The 27390-nt window shown below is 45.8% G+C and overlaps 1 protein-coding gene across 12 annotated transcripts; it reads right to left on the bottom strand.

Annotated features, from left to right (window-relative positions):
- Positions 1–1445: 1445 nt before the first annotated feature.
- On the bottom strand, positions 1446–25516 carry RAB9A (RAB9A, member RAS oncogene family). 12 transcript variants are annotated; one of them, XM_045582280.1, is made up of 7 exons: positions 25359–25516; positions 13455–13555; positions 6985–7079; positions 6370–6400; positions 4176–4380; positions 1942–2601; positions 1446–1871 (listed from the first exon to the last, which is right to left on the bottom strand). In XM_045582280.1, the coding sequence occupies exon 6, from the start codon at positions 2568–2570 to the stop codon at positions 1965–1967; it is 606 nt and encodes a 201-aa protein (XP_045438236.1). In that variant the 5' UTR covers positions 2571–2601; positions 4176–4380; positions 6370–6400; positions 6985–7079; positions 13455–13555; positions 25359–25516; the 3' UTR covers positions 1446–1871; positions 1942–1964. The 12 variants fall into 12 exon arrangements, with proteins under 12 accessions (XP_045438236.1, XP_036295415.1, XP_045438238.1 ...); XM_036439522.2 differs by lacking the exon at positions 4176–4380; XM_045582282.1 differs by lacking the exons at positions 4176–4380; positions 6370–6400.
- Between the last annotated feature and the right edge of the window lie 1874 nt (positions 25517–27390).

The raw sequence follows: 27390 nt of genomic DNA, 5'->3' as shown, positions 1-27390 counted from the left end.
ACAGCGGGCTAATTTTTAAGTTGATAGCTGTGTGTGGCCCATGAATAATGCTATAAATATTTAAGTGGCCCTTGACAGAAAATAGGTTCCCCATCCCTGATCTAGATGGACACACACCAAAAAACACATGTGGCTGCCACCAGGGACAGGAAATAGGTGGAAAGGTAGATATGTCCCTTGTCCCTAGGATCTTAGCCGTGTGATTCCTAGAATGCTTCACTGTTGCCCCCACTTTTCAAGTATGCAGAGAAATTGACCAAAGTGTGGGAGATTCATGTATGCAGAAAAATTGACCAAGGTGTGCGAAACTAGCACTTTCATGCACTACTGCTCCATATCTATCAAGAGAGAAGGATTTGAATAGGTATTAGATATCCATATGGCAAATAAATGAGAGGGGTCTACTATAATGTAAATATGCCCAGACATTAAGAGAAAAAGGGCAAGTCACAAAACAATGGGTACACTTTTAAAAAACAAAAGCAAGCCCAGCTGGTGTGGCTTAGTGATTGAACATCAACCTATGAACCTGGAGGTCAGGGTTTGATTCCTGGTCAGGACACATGCCCAGGTTGCAAGGTCGATCCTCAGTGTGGGGCGTGCAGGAGGCAGCTGATCCATGATTCTCATCATTGATGTTTCTACCTCTCTTGATCTCTCTTTTCCTCTCTGAAACCAGTAAAAAAAAATGTTTTTTGGATGGAGGATTGGTGGTGGTGTTTTTTTTCCGGGAGGAAATGGGGAGTGATTATAAATAATAAAAACTAGAATTTCTGCCAACCTGGGAATATGAAGAGATTTAATTTTCCCAAATTAAAAATGTTACAACATTTTCCTTACAGCCAAATTGTTATGTTAGGAAATAAGACTTTCAAAAGCTTAGCTTGCTGTAATGGTACTCATTTTCAGTGGTTTCGAAGGAGTAGAGGCAGGGAAAGAAATATAGCCATTCAGTTTCTCAAAACATACCCCTGCCCCAAGCATGTCCTTTGATAACCCGCTGGTCCACGGCCAGGGTTCCATCTTCATTTACATAGGGTCTGGGCACTGGTTTGTCTCTGGAGGATGGAATCTGCATGAAGCTGCAGCATATGAGCTTTACCCACAAAAGGCCACAGTTTGTTTTATCAGGAAGTCTGGTCATTGCGGCAAGATGAGAAATCTAGAGCAAATCACTAGACAATGTTCAGTGAAGGAGAAGGCACTAAATACACGGCCAAATAAAGATGTCTTCCCTTACCCTCAAACAAGGTACAATCCTTCACATTTTCTCTAAGAATAGTGATCAGGTTGGCTTCTGGGGGTGAGGGGGCAGCGAACATGTGACACACAAATGACGAGCAGTTACTGGGGAGACCAAGAGATCAATTCCATTATGTAGAATGAAAAGGTGAACACTTCGATAATTTGAAAGAGAATGTAGAAATAAATCACTGCGGCACAGATGCACTCAATTTTAACTTTTAATAACTAACATTACTGTAGGAAACTTCCCCCCCGAACCAGGAATAGATGCTAATTACATAAAAATATACATATATAAAAAGTTGTTCTCCATTTTCCCAGGAAAAGAACAATTTCTAGGATATTCAAGTGTTTTGTTTTAATCACAAAGTCAGAGTCTTGGTCATCGCATTTATTAGCGCGGTAACTTACATGTTTAAATTAAATGTTATTAGACAACCGTTACAACTTGTAAATGTAAGATGCCATTGCTGAGTAAATAAGATTCTTCCGAGTGAATGAATGTGTCCCTTCTCCCACCCACATATGGAGCAGCAATATGGTTAGTTTCATTTTAGGAGTATATGATCTATTGCTGCAAATGCTAGTTCTCCTCTCCCCATGTTTATTCGTGTGTGTGTGTGTGTGTGTGTGTGTGAGAGAGAGAGAGAGAGAGAGAGAGAGAGAGAGAGAGAGAGAGAGAGAGAGAGAGAGAGATGATTAAACCTCTCTCATCGGGATCAACAGCAAGAGGAGCTGGTTTTGGGCTTGCGGTGCAGACTGACGGTGTCGGTCTGAATCAGGTGATCCGACCTATCCTCGGTGGCAAGCACTCTCCGAACCGCTTCCTCAAAGGCCGCTGCCACGTTGGTGGCATCTTTCGCGCTTGTCTCGAAGTAAGGGTAGTCGCCGTTGTCCCTGCACCAGGCTTGGGCTTCTTCCGCAGACACCTGCCGATCGTTTATGTCGATCTTGTTACCCAGGATGACAAAAGGAAAGCTTTCGGGCTCTTTAACATCGGCGTAATATATGAATTCTTTCTTCCAGTTATTCAAGTTCTGGAAGCTTTGAGAATCATCGACACTGAACGTGAGCAGGCAACAGTCAGAACCCCTGTAAAAGGGTGTCCGCAGGCTTCGGAATCTCTCCTGGCCAGCCGTGTCCCAGATCTGCATGGTCACATAGTGTCCATCTACCTCCAGCTCTTTATTTAGAAACTCCACACCGATGGTATGGAAGAGCTGGGTATCGAACTTATTAGTCACATATCTGTTCATCAGAGAGCTCTTCCCAACTCCGCCATCTCCCAGGAGGATGACTTTAAAGAGTGATGACTTTCCTGCCATTATTAGTCTCAAGATCTCTGACTTCAGAACCCTGTAAAATAAGAAGGTACCATTACATTCCTTCAGACCTGTGCCCTGCTCTACGCGATTCTAGAAACATCAGCATTTAAGGGAAATAAACGCAGAGGCCCAGTTGCTTTCTGCACAGAGAATACCGAACAGGAAGAGCTGTCATTTGCAAAGCACTCAACCATGCGCCAGGCACTACCCTGCCAGTACTCCCTGCGACAGCTGGCCAGGGCCAGTCTCGCCCTTCCTTGGGTCTCAGCTGACTGAAGCTGGCACTCAAGGTCAAGTCTGACCCCAGACACCTTGCTCTCGACCTTTTCTCTCTACTCACAATAAGCCCGGCCACCATTTGTTAGAGATGTAGAAAGAGACTGGAGTAGGCACGTCTGGGTGACAACCTCAAACAGCCTTTGGTGACACCGTGACAGACACTGTTCACCAACGGCTTTGCTCTCCTGCCAGGGCTTTTCTCCATGACAACCCACTTCTTCCAGTGCTACCACCACAGGAGCTGGTAACCAGGAAACCAGACACAGAAGCTCACTGATCTGGCAGGGAACAAAAACAAGCCAACCGCTGAGTAAATGAACTCTGTTCTCTTCACAGGGAACACCACTTGGAGTCTGCCAAGATTAACATCAGCAGCAACGGAATCTTAAACATCATGTAATCTAGCACATTCTACCCACAGAACTCATTCTGCCCACTAGTGCAGCTACTCACATGTTTTGAGGGGGAATGAAGTAACCCTTAAATAAAAACAAGGTGCCATGTGTACCTCCTTAGGGCTGTGGTCAGCAAACTGCGGCTCGAGAGCCACTTGCGGCTCTTTGGCCCCTTGAGTGTGGCTCTTCCACAAAATACCACCACGGCCTGGGCAAGTCTATTTTGAAGAAGTGGCATTAGAAGAAGTTTGTTTAAAAAATGTGGCTCTCAAAAGAAATTTCAATCATTGTCCTGTTGGTATTTGGCTCTGGTGACTGAGTTTGCCGACCCCTGCCTTAGGGGAAACCCTGGGGCAGGATTAAAAACCTCCCTACACCAAAGGCATCAGCTTGTAGGGTGGGATTTCAGGTGCTTATTTATAGATGGCTGCTTCTAAGTGCTGTGCCTGTTTAAGCTTCTGTTTTAATTATTTTTTTAAATATATATTTTATTGATTTTTTTACAGAGAGGAAGAGAGAGGGATAGAGAGTTAGAAACATCGATGAGAATCATGGATCAGCTGCCTCTTGCACACTCCCCACTGGGGATGGGCCCGCAACCAAAGTACGTGCCCTTGACCGGAATCAAACCTGGGACCTTTCAGTCCGCAGGCCGACACTCTATCCACTGAGCCAAACCGGTTTCGGTTGTTTTAATTCTTTATTATGGAAAATTTCAAACACAGACAAAATTTCTAAGTGAGAATAATAAAATGATACCTCATGGACCCTAAAAACCTAGCTTCACCAATTATCAACTTAGGGGAAATCCTACTTCCTCTGTAACTCCCCATTCTCCCTTCGCCCCAGTTACTTTGAACCACACTATACTACCTCATCTGTATTTTATTACGTGGCTGTTAGTATATTAAAATGTGTAAAAGAAGACAACCTTTAGAGTGGCAGTAAGAGAACCTTCTCCAACGGTGGAGATGTCTCCATCTGTGGCGTCCCATATGGCAGCTACTTGCCCCAGGAAAGCTACGGAGCACTTAGCATATGGTTGGGGGAGGAACTGAATTTTAAACTGTATTTATTTTGAACTAATTTGAATAACCATATTTAGAGAGCCAACAGCTATAATGGACAGCACAGCTCTAGAATAAAAATGGATATGTAGTATGAGAGGAGATATTGTGAATCCCTCAGTGGGAAGATAATTAAAACAGAAACAATAATTGCGAAATTACTAGGATGATTTTGCAAAATCACTGCAGTAAACGTTATCTGGCTAACTCCTATTTATATGCAAATGTTACCCAGGGTAATGTAACTGAACACTTCCTATAACGTGCAAGAATTCTGTATATCCAGCTACATACTATTCTGGTAAAAGCTGAAGCAACTTCTCTAATTCCAACTGGCTCTTTTAAATTACTCCTATAGTAATTACCTCTATAATTAATACAATCTAAATTGGCCAACAAAAGTCTGAGGCAATAAAGTACAGACCTCTTGGAAACTTTTTTTATTGGTTTCAGAGAGGAAGGGAGAGGAAGAGAGATAAGACACATCAATGATGAGAGTGAATCATGGATCAGCTGCCTCCTGCATGCCCCACACTTGGGATAGAGCCTACAACCCAGACATGTGCCCCAACTAGGAATTGAACTGTGACCTCCTGGTTCATAGGTCAGCATTCAACCACTGAGCCATGCCAGCTGGGCCCTCTGGGAGACTTTTGACTGCCAAGTGATCACTCTGCCCACTGCCCAGATTAAATGAATGTTAAAGAGGAAATTCAAACATTCTCAAGCCTCTTCATTTCCTGGCATATGTAAAAATGGGCTAAATCGGTTCCTTTGTTTAAATCTTTGCAGTCTTGTTTAAACAACTTCAACTTCCAGAAAAAGAAGAAACAAAACCTCAAAGGCACACCAAATATTCTGATTGAGGGCAAGTATCTGTCCAATGCCCCTCCTTAACATTCTTCGGCAGTGCTCCACAGAGTCAAGTCTGGGTCCAACTTCAAGGCGAGATACTTGGCCTTGCTCCCGGTTCCCTCTCGGCTTCGGTCCCTCGGAAGAGCAGTCAGATGGAACTGAAATTCAATGCCACTCGCCCAGGTTGGCACACACTGTTCCTTCTGATGGAGATCCCACCCCACTGCTGGCCAACCGCTGGGCCCTCAGAACCACTTGGCATGGTCATCAACGTTGAAGCCCTTCCCCAGCGGCTCCCATCCTGAGGTTGCTCCTTTCACACGCGTAAGCCATGTGAACACCAAAGTTGCCTGTTGTGTTGGAGGGTGGGACAGATGGGCGTCATTGTAGTCTACCATTTACCCCAGGATTTGAATAGGTCTCTCCCTGCCTTCCCAGACACCAAGGTTTATTGTTCAGCACTGATGGTTAGAATCTCTACATCAAATTATAACCCAGATTATGCAACCTAACAACCTCACTCAGATGGCTGGCTGTATACATGTACCAAATTAAGTCTTAGAAGTTCCTTGGGACTTGTCATTTATAGTTTTATCAAGACACGTTGACAGTTCTTTTCTTTTTTCGTAGTACTGTGGGATATCCTAGATTGTGCCCTTATTCTGATGAAACAAATGTGGGCAATGCGAGGCCCACAAGCCAGGCAAGAGGGTACAATGTTTATACTTCCCATCCGTAATTTGGGGCCTCCTAGACATCCTATTTGGGAGTATGTTGGCATTTGCTAAAGCAAATATTACATACACATCTCTCTAATTCTAACTGTAGCATTGTACATAAACATACATGGTGATACAGGTAATTGTATAAACCATCTCATTTCCTAATGACATCTAACAAAAAGCAGCTTCAAGGAATCTATACATTAACATAACCAGATATTAAAAATGTTTCCTTTTCTAAATAAACAGTAAAATCCTTTTAAACCTCTTTAGTTTAAGCTGAATGAATACGGTATCCTGCCACGTTATTGTCAGAATTTACCTTAAAATGCAATATCAAGTCTTTCATAATCCACAGTTTGGAATGACTGCCCAAAGGCAACAATCTTCACCAAGGTTAAAAGAAAAGGTTAGCCATTCAGCTAAATTCTATAAGGAAATCTGCATAAGAAAAGCATACTACCTAGATCCTAAATCTCACCTTAGTTGTTCAGTTCATGCATCACCATTATCTGCAAAGAAAACATTAGAAAGCTCAGCTTAGGAATGTACAGTTGTTTTCATAATTTTAAGAGTAAACACAAGAATTAAAATGTGAAAGAAATAGCTGACGTCTAGTGGCAGCTGAATTCTTAATTGAAAAGGAAAATCACACCTGAAAGCTGCCCAGGACCTTCCTCAGCCTAAAAAAGTTCTAGCATCAAATGCTACACCTTAAGCATTTAAGTCCTTCACCTGCCAACCGCACTTCTCTCAAGTTTCACACACCCGGGCAGCTATAAAATGCTGTTAAAATGAAATAAATGTAAAATATACCATTCATTTTTCAACAGTTGCTCAAATTTAGAGTAGCTTAGAATAACCATATTCCAGAGAACAAGAAAGTAAGGGCCACTCGAGGAAGAAGCCCCAATGGGACACAGGAAGTGCCAGTCTAAGGCAGCAAGGAGTGCTGTGAAGCTTCTTTCTGCGCAGCCAAGGCCAAGGTGAAAACCTCGAAGGAGAACTGGTTCCTAGTGTCAAAGGCCAACTCAGACCAACTGACAAGCTATTTGACACCCTGAAGCTCACCGGACAATGTGACAGCAGTACCTACCTCGCAGACTCTTGGGAAAATTCACTCAGACGAGGACAACAGGAGAAGAGCGAGTCACCACTGCAGCAGGCTCCTCATGGGAACGCAGGAAGTGTCTGCGGAATGAACACAAGAAGTCTTTACTGGCAGTGTCACAGAAAGGCTTCCGTGGTGGCCATTTCTCCAGTGCGCTTTCAGTAAGAGTTATGGGCGGAAGAGTGAGAGAATTACACAGGCAGACACAGTAGGAAGCCAGAGGATCCTAGCCCTAAGGATCAAATTCAACGTGAAGGTTTATCAGTGACGAATGCGGAGCTGTGCTAAGGTACTAGCCATTCTCTGCCTAAACCAATCGTTTCAAACCCCCTACCCCCCTTAAAGCGAAGGGATTTTTGTGGGACTTACATATAGTAGTCCTCAACTTATAAATTCAATCGATGAAAAAGTGACTCTTCAAAACCTTGACATTTCAGAGTTAAGGATGCAATAGTATAATACAGGCATACCTCAGAGATACTGGGGGTTTGGTCCCAGACCAAGCAATAAAGCAAATATCACAATAAATCAAGCCACATTAATTCTTTTGTTTTCCCAGCACATATGTTAGGTTTACACTATACTATAGTCTATTAAGCATGCAATAGCATTGTCTTTAAAAAAAAAAAAAAAAACCAACAACAATGCACAGCCCTAACTGGTTTGGCTCAGTGGATAGAGCATCAGCCTGCGGACTGAAAGGTCCCAGGTTCAATTGCAGTCAAGCATACCTGACTGGGTTGCAGGCTTGATCCCCCATAGGGGCATGCAGGAGGCAGCCAATCAATGATTCCCTCTCATCACTGATGTTTCTCTCTCCCTCTCCCTTCCTCTCTGAAGTCAATCAAAATATTTAAAAAATAAAATAAAATAAAAAACAATGTCTATACCTTAAGTTAAAAATACTTTATTGCTGCCGAAACCAGTTTGGCTTAGTGGATAGAGCATCGGCCTGCAGACTGAAAGGTCCCAGGTTCGATTCCGGTCAAGGGCATGTACCTCGGTTGTAGGCACATGCCCAGTAGGGGGTGTGCAGGAGGCAGCTGATCGATGTTTATCTCTCATCAATGTTTCTAACTCTCTATCCCTCTCCCTTCCTCTCTCTGTAAAAAATCAATTAAAAATATTTTTTAAAAATACTTTATTGCTAACTATTTTCTGAACCTTCTGTGAGTCATAATCTTTTTACTAGTGATTGCCACAAACCTTCAATTTGCAAAAAAACTGCAGTATCTTCAAAGTGCAATAGAGTGGGGTATGACTAATAGCAACAACAATACCAACACTATTAGCCCTGATTCTGCATTCACTGCATTCACTCCTCACAAGTCTTCATCCCTAGTCTGCAATGAGGACACTGACTCAGAGAGCTTCCAGACCTTGGTCAAGGTCACACAGCTAGCAAAAGGTAGAAATGAGCTAAGAATGTGGCAGGCTGCTCTAAACCCCAGCACGTATCCCGGGAGGCTCAGCTGCCTTGCATTTATGTCTGCGGATTTTCCTGTTGCTCCCGTGGGCATGATGGAAAATCGCAGTTGCAATGGTAAGAGTCTTTCAACTGCTCGCTTTCTTTCAAGATCTGCTCAAAACCAAGTTCACTTGACAGAACCAGCAGTAGCAAGCCGTTGCCACGTAGTATAACGCACATCTGAGTGTGCCGGCGTTTTATCAGTTTCAGGAGCTTAAACGGGTCTTACATGAAATGTCAAGCAAGTGTTGCAGAACTGAAGCACCGCCCCAGAAGCCTAGAATTTGGTGGCGTGGGTGGGCAAGTAGTTTTTCACCAAGCACACAATGATTGCCTGCTGTGTGTCTGATGCTGAGGATGGAGGCGACACCCAGTCTCATGGAGCTGGAGGCTGGGGAAGGCGACAATCCACACAAATCCAACCGTGGAAAGTCCTGCAAACGAGAGTCTGCACCTGGTAGAGAATACAACTATCTGCACTCAACCGGAAACCAAGGAAGCAGACAGGGCAGCATCTGCCCTGGTGAGAGATGCCATGTGTGAACCGCGGCTCCCTCAGGCAGACCCAGGCCCCTGTGTGAGCATCTCAGGAGCAGCTTGGAGCTGGGGGTGATTCCAGCCGTCAGGGGGATGTCCATGTCAGACACGGTGACTCTGTAACACGGCCAGCTATTGCACCTGCCACTCCGTTCAAGAAAAAGTGGCAACTCCCAGCACCAGAGGAAAGCTGGCTGTGCCAGCAGTGCCAGTGGCAGACCGTACGCCGTGTCCGGTGTGGGCTGTCCCAAAGCAATGTCTCAGGGATCACTCCAGCCGCACTGCTCTGAGCACACAGCCTCCCCAAGATCAGCTTCCACTGCAGGCGGACTTGACCCAGGGGAAGTGGGTTTGACCACAAGCTAAGCTCAGCAGGAGAAAACGGAGAGAGGAGCGAGTTGGGAATGAGGGAGAGGGACCAGCCCAGGCCGAGATCCTGCCAACAGACTGGCATATACTGGGCGAGTCCAAGGTAGGGCTGAGCACCTGGAGCCCAGAGAGAGCAGAGTTCTATGCGGATGGGACTGGGGGGAGAGGCCCAGAGCAGTCAGGGCCTTAGCTGCCAAGGAGAGATTTCTGGAAATGACCTAAATGCCTAACTGCAGACACAGAACTGTAGAAGTATACTGCCGAGTGATAAACCCAAATACTAGGCACACGGTGATCACACTCTGAAAAGGCTTACAGATTTATATTGAAGTCTGCAAGAAAACCTAGAATAATCAATGCTGAGTTCAATCTTGAAAGTAGTGATTTGGTTGCAAAGTCATACTTTTTTTTAAATATCAAAAGTATATAAAAATGAATCAAAAGCTGCTTCCCTGAGAGAGAGCACCATGGACTACAAGCCATGCCTTTATTTTGTAGCCGATGCCAGGAGGCAAAGGAAGGGCGTGGTCACATGTTAACAACCTTCTCGTGGGCTTCGATCCTCCTCAATTACATGCACCTGATCAAGCTCTGTTTACTTGCAGCCTATAGCACTCAGGCACGTGGGGCCGTGTTCAGACCACAGGTTCAAGCTCACAACCACAGCTGTTGGCTATAATGGTGCCGGGGGAGGCTCTGCCCTCCAAGCTGGGACTTGCACGTGGCCATGAGAGGACTGTGCCCTCTCATCAGTCCGACTGAACCTGTGCAAACTCTGTAGCCACGCCCCACAAGCAACAAGACACTAAAATTAGATTTACAGAGCCACAATCTCCTTATCCCTGCAGCAGTGTCCTTTTAAATAAACCAGTTATAAGCACAATCGATACTATTTTAGGATTATAATACCATGTGCCAGCCCCAACACACGTATACGGCACACTGATCTCAATGGGAAGCAGATACCTCAAAACTAAAGATAAAAAGACAGCACTGTATTTCCTTTTCATAATACTATTTTTCCAACGCTGCCACTGTGGACTTTTATCTCGCACCATCACTTGCTATGGATAGTTCATCAGTAGTAGCCTTTTCTCTGGCCTCCAACCCAGAGACCACAATAGACCAAGAGGGCTTCAGACCCAGGCCTGGAGAATCTAAATCTCTTAACAGGAATTTTAATTAAAGGTGGACATTTTTATTGTTCGTGGATCTAATTGTCTCCAAACTAAACCCACTTATTATTTTTATTATACAGAATTTTGAACATGGCATCCAAAGAGCTATCCAACCTCGCTTACAAGCCTGTCCCTATTATAACCTACAAGTCACCATCCGCAAACCTATCACCGGTATTTACTGTCCAGCCTTTGCTCAGATGCTTATCTTGGCCGGGGAGGCCCCTCCCTATACCTGAATGGCTATGAATATCCGTCATCCAATGGCCTAGTTCACATCCTTCATCCAAGAAGCCTTCTATGCCTCCCCTGCCTAGTCCTTCTCTTCCCTCTAATCCTTCCCACCTCCAGCACAGCTCTCACTCATGTATGCTCTACACTAGGGGTGTCGAACTCAATCAGAGAAGAGGCCAAAATCTAAAATCCAGCCTAAATCGCGGGCCGAATGGTTTACTGAACAGTCATAAACTGTCATTGTGATGGAAACGCAGAGGAGTGCAGTGATGACAGCGCGGTGCAGGCCACATTGCAAGGCCTGGTGGGACGGATTTGGCCCGCGGGCCTTGTGTTTGACACATGTGCTCTACACAGTCTGTTGTATCTGAGTCTGTCCAACTCCCTGGGAGGGACACAAAACACCTGATGCCATCATTCGTTTGCCCTTTTTTTCTTCTGCAGCATCATATACAAAACTTGACATATGGTGAGGTACCAAAGAGGGTTTAAACTGAGACCAAAGTAAATTACTTCCTCCTTTATTCTTGTTAGTATTCTATCCTTGTTTTTCTTTCGTTTTATTAATCCTCACCAGCAGATATTTTCCCACTGATTTTGAGAGAGTGTGGAAGGGAGAAGAGAGACGGAGAAACATCAATGTGAAAGACACATCAATTGGTTGCCTCTCACACAAGCCCCAACCAGGACGAGCCTGCAACCAAAGTATGCGCTTTTGACTGGAATCGAACCCAGAACCCTGTAGTCCACTGCCTGACGCTCTATCCACTGACCCAAACTGGCTAGGGCTATTCTTCTTTTTGTATTTGTACTTTCTGTACTTACAGTTGTTTCTCCAGTCAATCAGTTCTTCCCCCATTTTACTCTTGAGGTCTATTAAAAGGCATGGGTAAGGACAAAAAAATTGATTCTACTTGCAAGTCTAATGAGAAAACCACTTTAAAATTAGTATTACTGACTGCAAAAAGTACAAGGTTGCAACAAAACAGCATTCCTCTAACAAGCAGACAAAGGGAGAGTAGGCCGGGTCTGCACACTGCTTTTCTCCACATTTCAGAGTTTGAAACACATACTCTGTGACCCCTTGAGTTCTCATTTCCAAACACAACTTGAACCGAAACTGGTTTGGCTCAGTGGATAGAGTGTCGGCCTGCGGACTGAAGGGTCCCGGGTTCGATTCCGGTCGGGAGCATGTACCTTGGTTGCGGGCACATCCCCAATGGGGGGCGTGCAGGAGGCGGCTGATCAATGACTCTCATCGATGTTTCTAACTCTCTACTCTGTATCTCTCTCCCTTCCTCTCTGTAAAAAATCAATAAAATATATTTTTTTTTAAAAAAACACAAGTTGAATTTATCACTCTTGGTTTAAATTTAGAAACAATTTTTCCCAAAAAAAAAACACACATACCTTTTGCATTCACCCTAAATGTCCTAGTTAGAGGCATACCACTTATTTCATTTCATAGCTTAAGAAATTGAGGCTCAAGGAAACTAACCAAGGAAATAAAGGCATGGATAATCTCTAAATTATTTCAATTTTTACTGGAGCCGTCTTTGTTTCCTTATAGTATCTTAATATAGGTGTGTGCCAGCCATTCCACTTTTTGTTTCTGGTCTGGTTGCCTTGTTGAAATGTATAAGCAAGAAGCAAGTCAACGAAGTAATTAAGTCTATCTCTACTGCAAGAGGTCGGCCAGGAGAAAAAAAAGGAAGAATTAGGCAAAAATACCAGAGGAACAGACCAACATGGAGGCACAACTTGCCGGGTGAAATAGATGATCCTAGTGGATCACTGAGCATTACCTCCCAGACAGCTAGAGAGGAAAAACACTGAAGTCAAACCACACTATCACATCAGAGCAGCTCAACCTGTCTAAAGAACTCATTTCAATAAGTCTCTTTTCTGAAGATGAGTCATCTAATTAAACTTTTAGGAAATACATACCCACACTTTTGCTTAAACCAAGGCAGGGCTGCTGGTATACTAATCATTACCAATTGTGGAGAGAGTGGCAAAGGGGAAGAGGAAAGGAGAGATTTGGTTAAGGAACTAAATCTTCTTAAACCATCCTGAAAGTGTAGGGCAGCAGTATTTGACAGAACTTTTTCTGCAATGTGGAAACATTCTAGTATATCTGCGCTGTCCGATACGGTAGTTACTAACCATGCATGGCTACTGAGCACTTGAAATGTAGCTGATCCAGCTGAGGAACTGAATTTTTAAAAATGTTTTTACTGATTTCAGAGAGGAAGGGGGAGGGAGGGAGGGAGAGAAACATCGATGATGAGAGAGAATCATCAAATGGCTGCCTACTACGCTGTTTCCCCGAAAATAAGATAGTGTCTTATATTAATTTTTTCTCCCAAAGTTGCGCTAGGTCTTATTTTCAGGGGATGTCTTATCTTTCCATGCGCTAGGTCTTATTTTCAGAGGATGTCTTATTTTCGGGGAAACATGGTACATACTACCCACTGGGGATGGAGCCCAAAATCCAGGCATTTGCCCTGACCGGGAATCAAACCGTGACTTCCTGGTTCATGGGTCGATGCTCAACCACTGATTCACAGCAGCAGGGCTTAAATTTTTAATTTCATTTTCATTTTGGTTTACATTTCAATTGCTACATGAATACTGCATTGGACAGTCTGCATAGAGTGTGTGCTTACCTGGGAGTCCATGACGGAGCTGCAGGGGGGACATGCACCTAGAATCACATGTGAAATAAGGATGAGGGCAGGGATGGAAGCATGTGAGCTGGAGCTTTTCTCTGGAAAGAGTCAAAAAAGGATTCATCAGATTCTTTTTTTTAAATATATATTTATTGATTTCAGAAGGGAGAGGGAGAGAAACATCAATGATGAGAATGAATCATTGATTGGCTACCTCTTGCATGCCCCCTGCTGAAGTTCGAGCCCACAATCTCAACATGTGCTCCTGACCAGAATCGAACCCAAGACCCTTCAATCCACAGGCCAACGCTCTATCCACTGAGTCAAACCAGCTAGGGCTCATCAGATTCTTAAAGGATTCTGGACCTCAAGAAATGATCCATACGTGTCTGCATCATTCATATATTATGTGTGACCCATTTGTGTAGCTCATGACACTCACTTTCGCCTTTACTTGGCATCACTATTTCCTATTCTTCTCTCCCTCACTCATGAGATGTTATTAATGACCATGAACTGTGATGGCTCAGTGAACAGACTTACAGGAAACTGCTAATCCTGGAAGTGAAGATAATGTTTGTTGTGCTTAATGAGTTCTTAAGAAAAACAAGCACCAATATATCTCCCAGCATTAAGACACTTACAGGAAAAGGCACTTACAGTGCTTGACAAAAAGGAAAGAGCGGAAGAGTTTAAGGTTTCATTTGGGGAGACAGAATTAAAATGCAAAGGAACAGATACAGATCAAAAGACAGAGACACAGCACTGGGAATTAGACTGGCTATTTCAGGAAGAATGCAGTATAATAAATAAATTTGAATATGCATTTTAGAACAATACAGGAGAGCAGCTAAACACAAATTAAGCATGATTTGCAATCATCTGCTGTAGCTTAAGGAAGTGTTGGTTCTGACTCCTCTCAAATTAGATAAGAAACCAGATGTCTTTAATTTGAAGCAGAAAAGTGTCAGGGCTGGAGGACTTCCAAATCTACTAAGGCTGTGCTTGGCAAACTGTGGCTCTCGAGCCACGTGCGGCTCTTTGGCCCCTTGAGTGTGGCTCTTCTACAAAATACCACGACCTGGGCGAGTCTGTTTTGAAGAAGTGGTGTTAGAAGACATTTAATTTTAAAAAACTTGGCTCTCTAAAGAAATTTCAATCTTTGTACTGTTGCTATTTGGCACTGTTGACTAATGAGTGCTGACTACTGTTCTAAGGGAAGAGTTCACATACAAACACTGTCCACGAGGAAGGAAGCCACAAAGTGGAACTTCTTGGCTGTTAGAGAAATTAAGTAAGGGAAGTGGAAATTTCCCAAGCAGATGTATTTCAAGAGGACAGCTTTATGCCTGGCACATAGGACTCTGCTAGACTAAAGGCCCCAGTCTGCAGTGAGGTTGTCACCAGGTCAAACTGAGAAGGCTGGCTCAGTGGTTGAGCGCTGACCTATGAACCAGGAGGTCACCATTCCATTCCCGGTTGGAACACATGCCCAGGTTGTGGGCCTGATCCCCGGTGCGGGGCATGCGGGAGGCAGCCGATCAGTGATTCTCTCTCATCACTGATGTTTCTATCTCTCTTTCCCTCTCCCTTCCTCTCTGAAAACAATAAAAATACATATTTTTTTAAAAAAGAAAATGAGAAGAATGTAAGAGTGCTGCAGGGAGCTTTCCAGAAAGTTCACTTCATCCTACTGCTCCATCAATGATGCCTGCTTGTCCTCACCAAGGTAATGAAGCTGACTTTACTTACAAAAACCTTTCCACGCCTAACCTTACCGTGCCATCACTACCCATTTCACCATTATGCCTGATCAACCCTCCACTCTGCTCACTACACACAGGCTCCCAACTTCATCCCCGACTCCAGAGTTGCAGAAGTCGCCAGACAACTCCCAGTCCAAAGGCTTTTCCCTGGTCTTCATCTAAACAGCCTACTGCATACGCACTCCTAAAGCGAATAAAAGGAAAAGTGCTTCTCTTAGGGCTTCAAAGTGTATGCTTCTATAATAGAAAAGACCCTCATGGCTAACCAGTGTCCCCAGCTGAGGCCACCTAGCAGTGAATTCTCTCAGAGGTAGCCGTGTGTCTGGATGTACATGACATAAAATCTTGAAAGGGTACGCAGGCATTTCTTGTTTGTTTTTTACAAAGTAAACTTTGGTTTTTATTGTGAATTATCACAGATGGAAAATTAAATCGAATACTTAAGTCTGTCCATTTCATTTTACAATAATCTTACCTTATTTTGTACCATGTATTTCAATTTGCCTGTTTAGTGGGGGTGGGGAGGGGGAGAAATCTATCATTTTTGGCTTGTTTTAATTTAACTTTTATCATTGAATTCAAGACCCCACCATAAAATGCACTGCCAACAACCACATCCTAAACCCCCAAGTAAGCATTTTTTAAACAAATAAGGCAATGGAAGCTCAATTGGGAAAGAATCTTGCAAAGTAGCACATCTCTAGCTGGAGACGGAAGGAAGGCCTTCCAGTCTTAGCCAGGACTCAGCCACAGCCTTGCAATGACCTTGAAAATGCTTCCTACTTAATGGTCCATAAAACTACTCTTGACAAGAGTTTCCACCTTCTATGGCTTTCACCACTTCCTTAGCTTTCAGCAACCTAGATGGCTCCCTTTTCTAACAAGCTCTTAACATTGGTGTATGGCAAGGTTGAAGCCCTTACCTCTTTCCGGGATATAAAACCCAGTGATTTCTAAACTAAAGTCCACTTCCACCCTCCCACCCCTTTAGGGCCAGACAAGAATTCCAACCCCTTTTATAATATACTAGAATCCCGATGTACAAAGAGTCCGGCCAGAATGGGCCTTCCTTTCCCTGGTTGTGGGCACTGCTTTCTCTCTCCACCTTTCTAGACTGCTCAGAGGCCCAGAGCTGCACGCAGTGAGGCCCGACACCTGCGTCCTGCCCCTGCGCCCAGCCACTTGGCGGCTGTGAATGCAAAATAACCGCCATCTATGTTGGGTTAATTTGCATACTCACTCCTGATTGGCTGTAGGTTTTACAAAGGTATGGTCAATTAGCATCTTTGTCTATTATTAGGTAAGAAGATTCATCTAGTACCCTGCTGGCAGTTCAAATTCAATGTAACTAAAACCAAGCTAATTATTTACCCCATTTCCAAAATCTCTGTCTTACCCACTTCATTCCCCAACACAAGAAACATGTCCACTTCTCTACCTATTGCTATTGTCGTTTGCTCAAATAACAAATGCTATGACTGGAACATTAGCTGCCACTGTTTACCAAATACAGTCAAACCTCGGTCCCCAATGTCCCCCATCACCAACATTTCGGTTCTCTACTAAGTTTTTCATGGAAAAAAGTGTCTGGGTTGTGGACCTGACAACTCTTTCATGCTGATACACCAGCAGGACAAAACAAAGGCCACAAGCAAAGGAAAGAATGTCCCAGTATGAGTCAGTTTACCTTGTTAACATCTCAGGAAATCGAGCGGTGACTATTTTCGTGTGTGTGTGTGTGTGTGTGTGTGTGTGTGTGTTTGCTTTTGTTGGCAAAATGGATGATTAGCATAATTTTAAAACTTAAAGAGGCCATCAAGAGTGCTAATGGCCAAAACCGGTTTGGCTCAGTGGTAGGGCATCGGTCTGCGGACTGAAAGGTCCCAGGTTCGATTCCGGTCAGGGGCATGTACGTTGGTTGCAGGCACATCCCCGGTAGGGGGGGGGGGGTGCAAGAGGCAGCTGGTCGGTGTTTCTCTCTCATCGACGTTTCTAGCTCTCTATCTCTCTCCCTTCCTCACTATAAAAAATCAATTAAAATATATTTTAAAAAAAAGAGTGCTAATGTCCCATTATTCACAGTGACCAAGACATGGAAGCAACCCAAGAGTCCCACAATAGAGGCCTGGATAAAGAAGATGTGGTCCATACACACAATGCAACACTCTCAGCCATAAGAAAGGATGAAATACTGCCATTTGCAACAACATGGATGGACCTTGAGAACATTACGCTAAGCGAAATAATTCAGAAACAGCTAAGAACCGTATGATTTCACTCGTATGTGGGACATAAAACTGAACACAAACAGCAGTGTGATGGTGGCCAGAGGGAAGGGGGTGGGGAAACATGAGGGTCCCAATATAAGGCAGCAGGAGATTTGACTTTGGGTGGTGGGCACACAGTGCAACATACAGATCTTTTAACACAGAAACTGACACCTGAAACCTACATGTTCATGTTCACCAATGTCACCCCAATACATTTAATAAATAAATAAACGAACAAATAAATAAATAACTGTAAATAAAGGGTGCTAATGTTGCTAAGGGTATAAAAGAAACAATATCACAGGCAACTGAAGAGGGAGGAAACGGCTGCTGATTTAGATAAATGAAAAGCAGTTAGCTGGGGACAGCATTCTGGAGGCAGCAGCATGTGAAAAAGTGAAGATGCTGTGTACTGACCTCCTGGAAGATACCTCTGGAGCTGGTGCTAAAAGTGACTTGGTTAAGGCCAGTAGGGGGGTGGTTCAATAAGTTTAAGAAAAGAAAGTGTGTTTATAGATTAAGCAGTACATTAGACATGTACTGTATATAAGAAAGGTTATTTGGGGATCTGGAACGAATTAATTCCATTTGCATTCTTTCCAGTGGGGAAAAAATGATTTGGTTTTCAAACAAATTGCCTCTTGAACAGCCTTCCAAAACAAATTTAGTTTGAGAACTGAGGTTGCACTGTATCTGGCAGGCATATAGCACCTTCACATCACCTGCAAGTTGGACACTATCTCCCGGGTTTTATAGTTCAATAGGTGCAAGTTCACGAAGAGTAAACAACTTCCCCCAGCCTAATCAAACAGGCAGGTCAAGCGTGTGTTACCTTCACTCCCACCCACTGCAGAAAGGACTGAAAATGTACAAAACCCCAAAGGATAACAAGAGGGAACCACAGGTGAGAGACAGCAACAAAACTGAAAAGATGGAAAACAGATGGTTCACCAGGGACAAACTAAAGAGAAGAGGAGCCGCCGGTGTGGCTCAGTGAGTGAGCGGTGACCTATGAACCAGGAGGACAAGGTTCGACTCCCGATCAGGCCACATGTCTGGGTTGCAGGCTCAATCCCCAGTGGGGGCCATGCAGGAGGCAGCTGATAATGATTCTCTCTCATCATTGATGTTTCTATCTCTCTCTCCCTCTCCCTTCCTCTCTGAAACCAATAATATATTTTTTAAAGAGAGAGAGATGAGCCCTGGCTGGTTTGGCTCGGTGGACAGAGCGTCGGCCTGGGGACTGAGGGGTCCTGGGTCCAATTCCAGTCAGGGGCACATGCCCAGGTTGTGTGCTCGATCCCCAGGAGGCCACATCATTGATGTTTCTCTTTCTCTCTTCTGCCTTCCTCTCTGAAATCAACAAAATTATATTGTAAAAGAGAGAAAGAGAGAGATGAGGAAACCTAACCACTTGTTGACACTTCTTCAGACAGGCCGGCGGAGGCACGAGGAATTCTCTGAAAAGCAGGAGACCCCTTGAGCACCCTCTGCACCAGAGGCCCCTTTCTCCACCAGAAGGTCTATTTCCTAGAGACGTGTGAGCAGCGGAAAATGGGACTGGAACACCACGGACAATGAGGGAGAGCAGATCAAGGGGCAGTCTTCATAGGAAACGGGCAGGGCGGGCTGCTTTCCATCTCTGAGGGGACCACAGGGGGCCTGGACAGCTGCAGGACACCATGCAAACTGGCACCCAAGGGAGTTCCCAGTTTCAGCATTACATCATAGCACATTCCTTTTGATGACATCATATCTTGGCAAATCTGGTCTGCCAGGGTGGTGTGATCAAAACTCAAGCACTGCTCACATGCATGTGAAACAGGATATGAGGGTGGCAGCTGCTTGCTCCAAAACAACTATTTATGAAACTTTATTTAAGAAGACTGGAACTCATTCGAGAATGCTTTGCATTTACTAACGTGTGGATCTCAAACAGTTCTTCTGTTCTGACTTGGATCTAAACAATGCATGTATTTTTAGGCATATTCATCTAATCTCTGCTCTGATGACACAAGCCCGAACTGCAAAGACTAGCGCAGTCACCTGTTATATCATTTACACATTCTTCTATTAGTTTCACATAGAAAGTTCTAGAAACAGAACTCGCTAAAGTTATTTTCATGCTTCTCTCACACTGATAACACAACCACTCTTGTGAAAACTAACCTTCTAAAAACTACCTTAGCCTCTGGACCCAAAGGCCTAATACCGTGGTCGGCAAACTGCGGCTTGCGAGCCGCATGCGGCTCTTTGGCCCCTTGAGTGTGGCTCTTCCACAAAATACCAGGGCCTAAGCGAGTCTATGTTGAAGAAGTGGCATTAGAAGAAGTTTAAGTTTAAAAAACTTGGCTCTCAAAAGAAATGTCAATCGTTGTCCTGTTGGTATTTGGCTCTGGTGACTAATGAGTTTTCTGACCGCTGGCCTAATACATTGCATAAGAATTTGGAACTTAAACTGTTAGTTCAATTTATACTGAGCAGCTATTTCTTAGTTTACACTGCTCTGCCACCCTTCACACCTGGATGATGAATGTGGCCGTGGAATGAATGAACCGAGTTGTGCCCTACTGTCCCACCAGCCCTTGCCAAACAATAACCTATACATTTGGAAGGCGTCAGGCCTGGGACAAGAGTGAAGTCTGTGTCCAGACTCCCCCCAATGAGATGAGCCAGGGTCAGAGAAGCCTCCACTGTTTGCTTCACTCTCACATTGCTTCCAAAACGTACAGCTGGCTCTCTCCAGAGCGTGCCGATCTGTCACCTCACTTACACTCATTGACAACGAACAGCCTCTCCACGTTCATGATAAACAGCGGCATTCAAACCCTGGCCCCGTCATGGCCAGAAAGAAACAAAAAGGTAATGGGGAAATCCAGAACGTGGAAGTACACGGAGCTCAACTTGACAGGGAAAATGTCAAGATGCACTTGGGAAAACAGATTTCTCCTCCCGGGTGTGGAGGGGGCCCGGCAGCCCAGGCTCCCTGCTGAATAGTGGAAGAAAGTGGAAGGCAGCCGGTGGAAGGCAGCCAGTGGAAGGCAGCCAGCTCCCTCCTCCGCCACACCTGAGTCTCCCGTGACTCCTCCCGCAGGTATTCTGGCCTTTCCTCTGCATCACAGCTTTCCACACTCCGGGAGGCATTGTGTGAGTTCACCGCTCACCCCTCAAAACCCTTAATAAATAGTCTCTGTGGATGACCTACTTCAACACAAGCCCTATTTCTTGTCCTTGGTTTTGACAAATTTATTACCTAGCTAGCTTCCAAGTGAGACGCATTTCAATCAATCTCTTTCTCCCTCCTTTTCTCCCCCCCCCCAACACACACTCACACTCACACACACACACACACACACACACACACACACACAATTCCACTTGGCTCATTTCCTCCTGCTGATTTAACCAACAAATTGCCTGGGGAAGAACTGCTTGGAAACCAATCATCTGATGTCTCTTCTGAGTCACGTAACCTCATAAACAGAAATGAGGCCCTCCAGCGTGGCTCAGGTGATTGAGCATGGTCCCGTGCACCAGGGAGCTGCAGGTTCAATGCCCGGTCAGCACATGCCTGGGTTTCTGTGCCCAGGTTTCAGGCTTCATCCCCAGGAGGGGGTGTGTAGAAGGCAGCCCACTGATGTTTCTCTCTCACGTGCATGTTTCTCTCTCTCTCTCTCTCTCCCTCTCCCTTCCTCTCTCAGAATCAATGAAAACTTATTTTAGCCCTGACTGGTTTGGCTCAATGGATAGAGCATCAGCCTGCAGACTGAAAGGTCCCAGGTTCGATTCTGATCAAGGGCATGTACCTTGATTGCGGGCACATCCCCAGTTGGGGGTGTGCAGGAGGCAGCTGATGGATGTTTCTCTCTCATCGATGTTTCTAACTCTCTATCCCTCTCCCTTCCTCTCCGTAAAAAATCAATAAAATATGTTAAAAAGAAATAAAAAGAAAAAAGAAAGAAAACTTATTTTAAAAAATGTGGTGACCTAATTTGGCCAGAGCAACGAGCCAACTACAGATCAAGCAAGACTCCTCAGAGGCCAAAGGAGGTTCTTCCTGCACCAATTCCCCTTCCCAGAATAAAACCCCTCCAGAAGGAACAGAACGCACACTCCTCTGTCAGACCCAGGAGACAGCAATCACTTCAGGTGTATAATTTAGCGTCCCCACAGCTGACAATTCCTGATGAGAAATCTCCTCATTAACAAAGAACACGCTGTCCATGAGCATGAGTCAAAGAGCAAAGCTACCCACCAAAGATGCCATGTTCACTGCAGGAGGAACATTTCCACAGATGCCTAAAGCAAGAGCCGGCCCTTAGTGATTCCTCAATCAATCCCTCCCCGAGTTCACCTAAAAGTGACACCTGCCGCCAGAATGAAGCGGTACCTACACTGAAGGGCCTCGTCTTAGGCAGGCATGATGAACCAGCTGGAAGATGCACAAGAAAATGATGCAAAGGTCATTTAAAAATAGGTTCATCGTTTATTTCTTGATTTCCATGATAAAATGCATGCACGACTATTGTCTACTGAGGCTAAATTTAAGAAGTTTTATGCTCAACTACAATGGCCGCTCAATTTGTTTCTTGTCAATATTCACATGTGGTCAACCTACAAAGCTACCAAAAGTCTATCTACTTTTCCTCATTTCACCTAAGTCTTCGCACGGTAAATACTATGATACAGGTACTTATGTGTGGGTATGCACCCATTGATGTTTTTTGAAATCCTCACCAGAGGATATGTTTTCACTGATTTTTTTTTTTTTTTTTGAGAGAGAGAAACATCAATTGGTTGCCTCTAGTACATGCCCCAACTGGGGATCGAACCTGCAACCTAGGTATGCGCCCTGACCAGGAACCAAACCAGCAACTTTTTTGGTTGTACAGGATGACTCTCCTATCAGTTGAGCCACCCAGCTAGAGTGTGTGTGTTTTTAATATATTTTTATAGATTTCAGAGAGAAAGGGAGAGGGAGAAGGAGAGGGAGAGGAAGAGGGACAGGGAGAGGGAGAGGAAGAGGGACAGGGAGAGGGAGAGGGAGAGGGAGAGGGAAAGGGAGAGGGAGGGAGGGAGGGAGGGAGGGAGGGAGGGAGGGAGGGAGGGAGGGAGAGGGAGAGAGGGAGAGGGAGAGGGAGAGAGGGAGAGAGGGAGGGAGAGAGATCAATGATGAGACAAAATCATTGATTGGCAGCCTCCTGCACACCCCACACCAGGGATCCAGCCCACAACCCTGGCATGTACCCTGACTAGGAATCAAAAGATGACCTCCTGGTTCATAGGTCAGTGTTCAATCACTGAGCCACTCCTAGCCGGGCTAGGGGAGGTGTGTGTGTGTGTGTGTCTTTGTGTTTTGCTTTGTTTTTAATGACATCTGGCCCCCGACTTTGAGCAGCCCACAGAATAAATTTGGTTCTAGGACAAATCAGAACTTGATCTTATGACTATGATTAGACTGTATGCTCCCCTTCATATCAGCAGCACCTATCAGTGCATGGCAGGCGACTCAGAAAATACTTGTTGACAACTGGAATAATACAGCAACCAAACTCCCCAAGTCTACTTCCATGGAGCTGAATGGCTCTCGAGTTCCTTTTGTCACTTCTGCCTTAAAAATTGGATTCTATTATCAGAAATTATTCACTCCTTCATCTTTCAAATGAATGTACACTGAGTGGCTAGATTATGATGGTCTCTGTATACATAATAATCTGGCCACTCAGTGTATATCCTATATAATAAAAGACTAATATGTAAATTGTCCCCTCGACCAGGAGTTCGACCAACAGGCAGGTGGGCCAACTGCCCATGTCCCCTCCCCCTGGCCAGGCTGGCCGGACCCCACCCATGCACAAATTCATGCACCGGGCCTCTAGTGTGTGTGTGTGTGTGTGTGTGTGTCACACACACACACACACACACACACACACACACAGAGTGGCCAGATGCCAGATTTTTCTGCATTCAGTGATCATAATCATCTGGCCACTCAGTGTACATGCCTCCTCGTCAAGGGAAATCTCTTCAAGTTCTCAAATTTCCCCGCTGCCTAAAACCATGAGGCGCTTTCCTAAATAGGAAAAGGCCATTGCAGTTGAAAAACTACAGACGTGCTGAAACCTGAGCTCCGAGCGAACACAGACTGCTGCAAAGGGGCCTCTCGGCCCCTGCACGAGGGACATTTTTGGGCCAGACAACTCCGCTGCGGGGCCTACCCTGGGCGCTGGAGAGAACTGGGCAGCATCCCTGGCCTCTGCCCACCAGCAGCCAGCAGCTCTCCTCCTCAGGAGTGACTCCAAAATGCCAGGAGACATCATCAAACCCCCCCTGGAACTACCCTCTGAACTCGCACGGGCCTGCTTGCTAACCCCCCAATAAGCCAGCACGTTCCTCATCTGTAAAACGGAGCTCATAACACAGAAATGCTGTGAAAATTAAATGAAATCATGTATGTACAGGATTTACACACACACAGCCAAGGCCAGAGCGCTGCCCAAGAAATGAGGGGAGGTTAAAATGTAACTTCTAGAACCAAAGGAACTTATCCTCAGGCCTCCAGAGTAGTGTGTTCTGGATGGAAGAAGCTGCTGAAATGGAAAGAAATGGAAAGACAAAAAAGAGGTTGGAAAAGAGGGAGCCGCACTCAAGTATTTTCCTCATCTCCAAGAACCCAGCTTGGAATCAAGGCCAAAAAATGTTCTATTCCACTGAGTTCCATTGGTCCACTTGAACCTCACAAATGCTAAGCCAAAAATATCCCCACACCACAAAACTCTGGAAAATAATAAATCGCCAAGCCAGAAGCATTCTGGTATAAGCAGGAGGAATTTCCTAAAATCTCCGCACAGACATACTGCAGGCACCGGATGGCCACACCACTGGCTCAGATTTGCAAATATAAATAAGGTGCTGAGAGTTCTAGACAAGGACCTGAGAGAACAGGCTTCTTCAAAGTCCCAAATTGAGGGGTTGTGGGTTTACCTTCACGTCTACAAGTTTAGCCCCAAGAACCGGTTTTTTGAGATTACAGGCAATTTAGGAATTTTCCATTTCCACCGTGGCCGAAACTGAAGGACGGACAAGTTACACGTTTTGTTTAATTTCCAAAAAGCAATCAAGTTCTGTCTATTGGTTTCATCGGGGTTCCGAAAGCCCGTAAAAGGCCTGGCCACGTGACAATGTGGAAACCAGCAACAACAACAAAAAAAAAGTCATTCCTCAAAAGAACCTAGGTCACGGGATGTGTCATCACTACAAACGACAAAGCCACTCCGTCCACCGCGGTCCGGGCAGCACCCACCATTCTCACCTTGCCTCTTTACCTACTGAGCTGGAAGAAATAAGGAGCCCCACTCTGAAACCGTAGCCAGCCCGAATCAGATAACACCCCAAACCGCCTCCAGCCCCGGCCCTGGCTTCACATTCCCAATTTCTCGCCCAGGGAGCGCGTCACACGTCGCCAACATCAGATCGTGCGATCGCCGGGGCTTTTCTCCACGCGAGCCATGGGGGGGGGGGGGGGGGGGACGGTCTGGACTGGGTGGGCTGGGGGTGCGGGGTGCGCCCCCAGGGGTTGGGGGAAAGGCTGGGGTGAGCGGGTGTCCCTCGGGCTGTGTGTGTGCCTCCCTCCCGCCCGGGGGTGTGGGAAGGGGAACCCGTCTCCCCTGCTGTGTCAGTCCGGAGGAAGCAGGGGCGACCCGCAGGCCCCCACCCCAGGCGCCTGCGACCCGCGCAGGCCCAGAGCGCCCACTCCCGCCGCCGGACACCCAGACGGCCGGCGGCCCGCGGGCTCCCACCCTGACCGAAAGCCGGTCCCGGCCCCTGACCCCCGCCAGCCCCGAGGGAGTCCGCGCCTCGCTCACCTCGCCGCCACACCCAGGACGCGGGGAACTCCGACCGGGCCTGGCCGGGGCACAGAGGAAAGCCAGACAGTCCGCCGCAGCCGCGGAGATGCTACCCGAGCCCGACTCCCTCAGGCTGCTCCCGCCCAGCGCCGAGGGAACAACATGGCGACGGGCAGGGGGCGGGGCCAGGGGAGGGCGGGGCTACGCCCCGGGAGTAGGGGCGGGGCCTGAAAACCAAGGCCTCTGAGTCGCGCCTGGGGGAATAGGGGCGGGGCCGGGGAGGGCGGGGAACGCCTCAGGAGTAGGGGCGGAGCCATGAGGGCGGGGCCACGCCTCGGGGAGTAGGGGCGGGGCCTGAAAACCAAGGCCTCTGAGTCTCGTTTCGCCCCGCTGCGCCCGTCGTCCACTCTGGGGCTGTCAGTTAAATCAAGGTTTTTCTTCTCCCGATCGCTGCTCCTCTCGTCCCCCTGCTGTGTCCCGGCGGGACAGGGCACGACCTCGCAGTTTCCTCGGAAAGTTTACGTCATGTGGGAATAAACAGATCCCCGCCACAGGATGTGAATTCGTTGAGAAAGCGAATGGGCCAAGTACAAACGGGGGAGATGAAAAATGAAAACAGCTGCGCCCAGTTGATGGGCGCGTTGGCGGGACACCAAAAGGTTGCGGGTTCCATTTCTGGTCAGGGCACATGCCTAGATTGCGATTTGATCCCCAGTAGGGGCCCGTTGGGGTGCAGTTGGTCGCCAGCCAGGTGATATATTGCCTTATGTTAAAGCACATAATAATTAAAACTACACAATAAAACAGAAAAGAACATTGCAGTTCCTTTGTCAAAAGAAACAAAGATGTCATGTTCTTTGGACTAAATTGCAGCAAGCAATGCACAGGGTCATTAGGGAAATGGTACCTGAAAGTCGTATGTCAGAAACAGAACCAAGGAGTGATGGCATAGATGGCATTAGGAGTTTAGCTCTGCAGTTGCTAAAACCAACCAGCTATTAACAAGTGTTCTTACAGAATTATTGTATCTTGGCTTAAAGTACGTCTTGAGATACCCAAGAGTTTTCAAAAAATGGTCCTAAGTAGGTTCTACAAGTGATTTTTAGGCTTTTCCAAAAATAAGTCAAGCATGCAACATTATCTGAGTGTAATTTATAGTTAGCACCTGAAGAAAGAATAAGGAAAGTTGCTTTTTCTGGAATAACTATTACTTGGACACTAGACAACTGACACTTAATATTACTTGGTGCTTTGTTTTATGGGGGGATTTTTTGTTTGTTTATTTGCCCTGCTGGCATGGCTCAGTGGTTGAACTTTGATCTATGAACCAGATGGTCATAGTTCAATTCCCTGGCACATGCCTGGGTTTTATGCTCAGTCCCCAGTGTGGGACATGCAGGAGGCAGCTGATCAATGATTCTCTTTCATCATTGATGTCTCTCTCTCTCTCCTCCCTTACTCTCTGAAAACAATAAAAATATATTTAAAATAGCCGAAACCGGTTTGGCTCAGTGGATAGAGCATCGGCCTGCAGACTGAAAGGTCCCAGGTTCTATTCTGGTCAAGGGCATGTACCTTGGTTGCGGGCACATCCCCAGTAGGGGGTGTTCAAGAGGCAGCTGATCGATGATTCTCTCTCATTAATGTTTCTATCTCTCTATCCCTCTCTCTTCCTCTCTGTAAAAAATCAATAAAATAAACTATATATATATATATATATATATATATATATATATATATATATATATATAAACTAATTTTTTACTAGGCCCCTGGCTTGGGACACCTGGCTTCTGACTTTGCCTTCTTGCTCACACCAGGCAGTGGAGGAGGGCCGGAGCCAGGCTGGGTTGACCATCTTGACCGTCCATGGCCCTCTTGATGGGTTGGGAATCAGAAATCTGGTGTGGGGGATTCCCCTTGCCCCCTGTCATTTGAATTCTGCTGGGGAGGGCTGTGAGGAGGAGACCTACTATGGACCTCAGGCTGGAGTGGGGCAGCCTCGAGACCCCTGAGCCCAAGGGCGAGGCAAGAGCCCGGGTGGAGAGCA

Source organism: Pipistrellus kuhlii, unplaced genomic scaffold (genome assembly GCF_014108245.1).
Source record: "Pipistrellus kuhlii isolate mPipKuh1 unplaced genomic scaffold, mPipKuh1.p scaffold_m20_p_16, whole genome shotgun sequence".
Taxonomy (NCBI): Eukaryota; Metazoa; Chordata; class Mammalia; order Chiroptera; family Vespertilionidae; genus Pipistrellus; species Pipistrellus kuhlii.
Note: the sequence above shows the minus strand (reverse complement) of the source record. Positions and strands in the feature narration are given on the sequence as shown.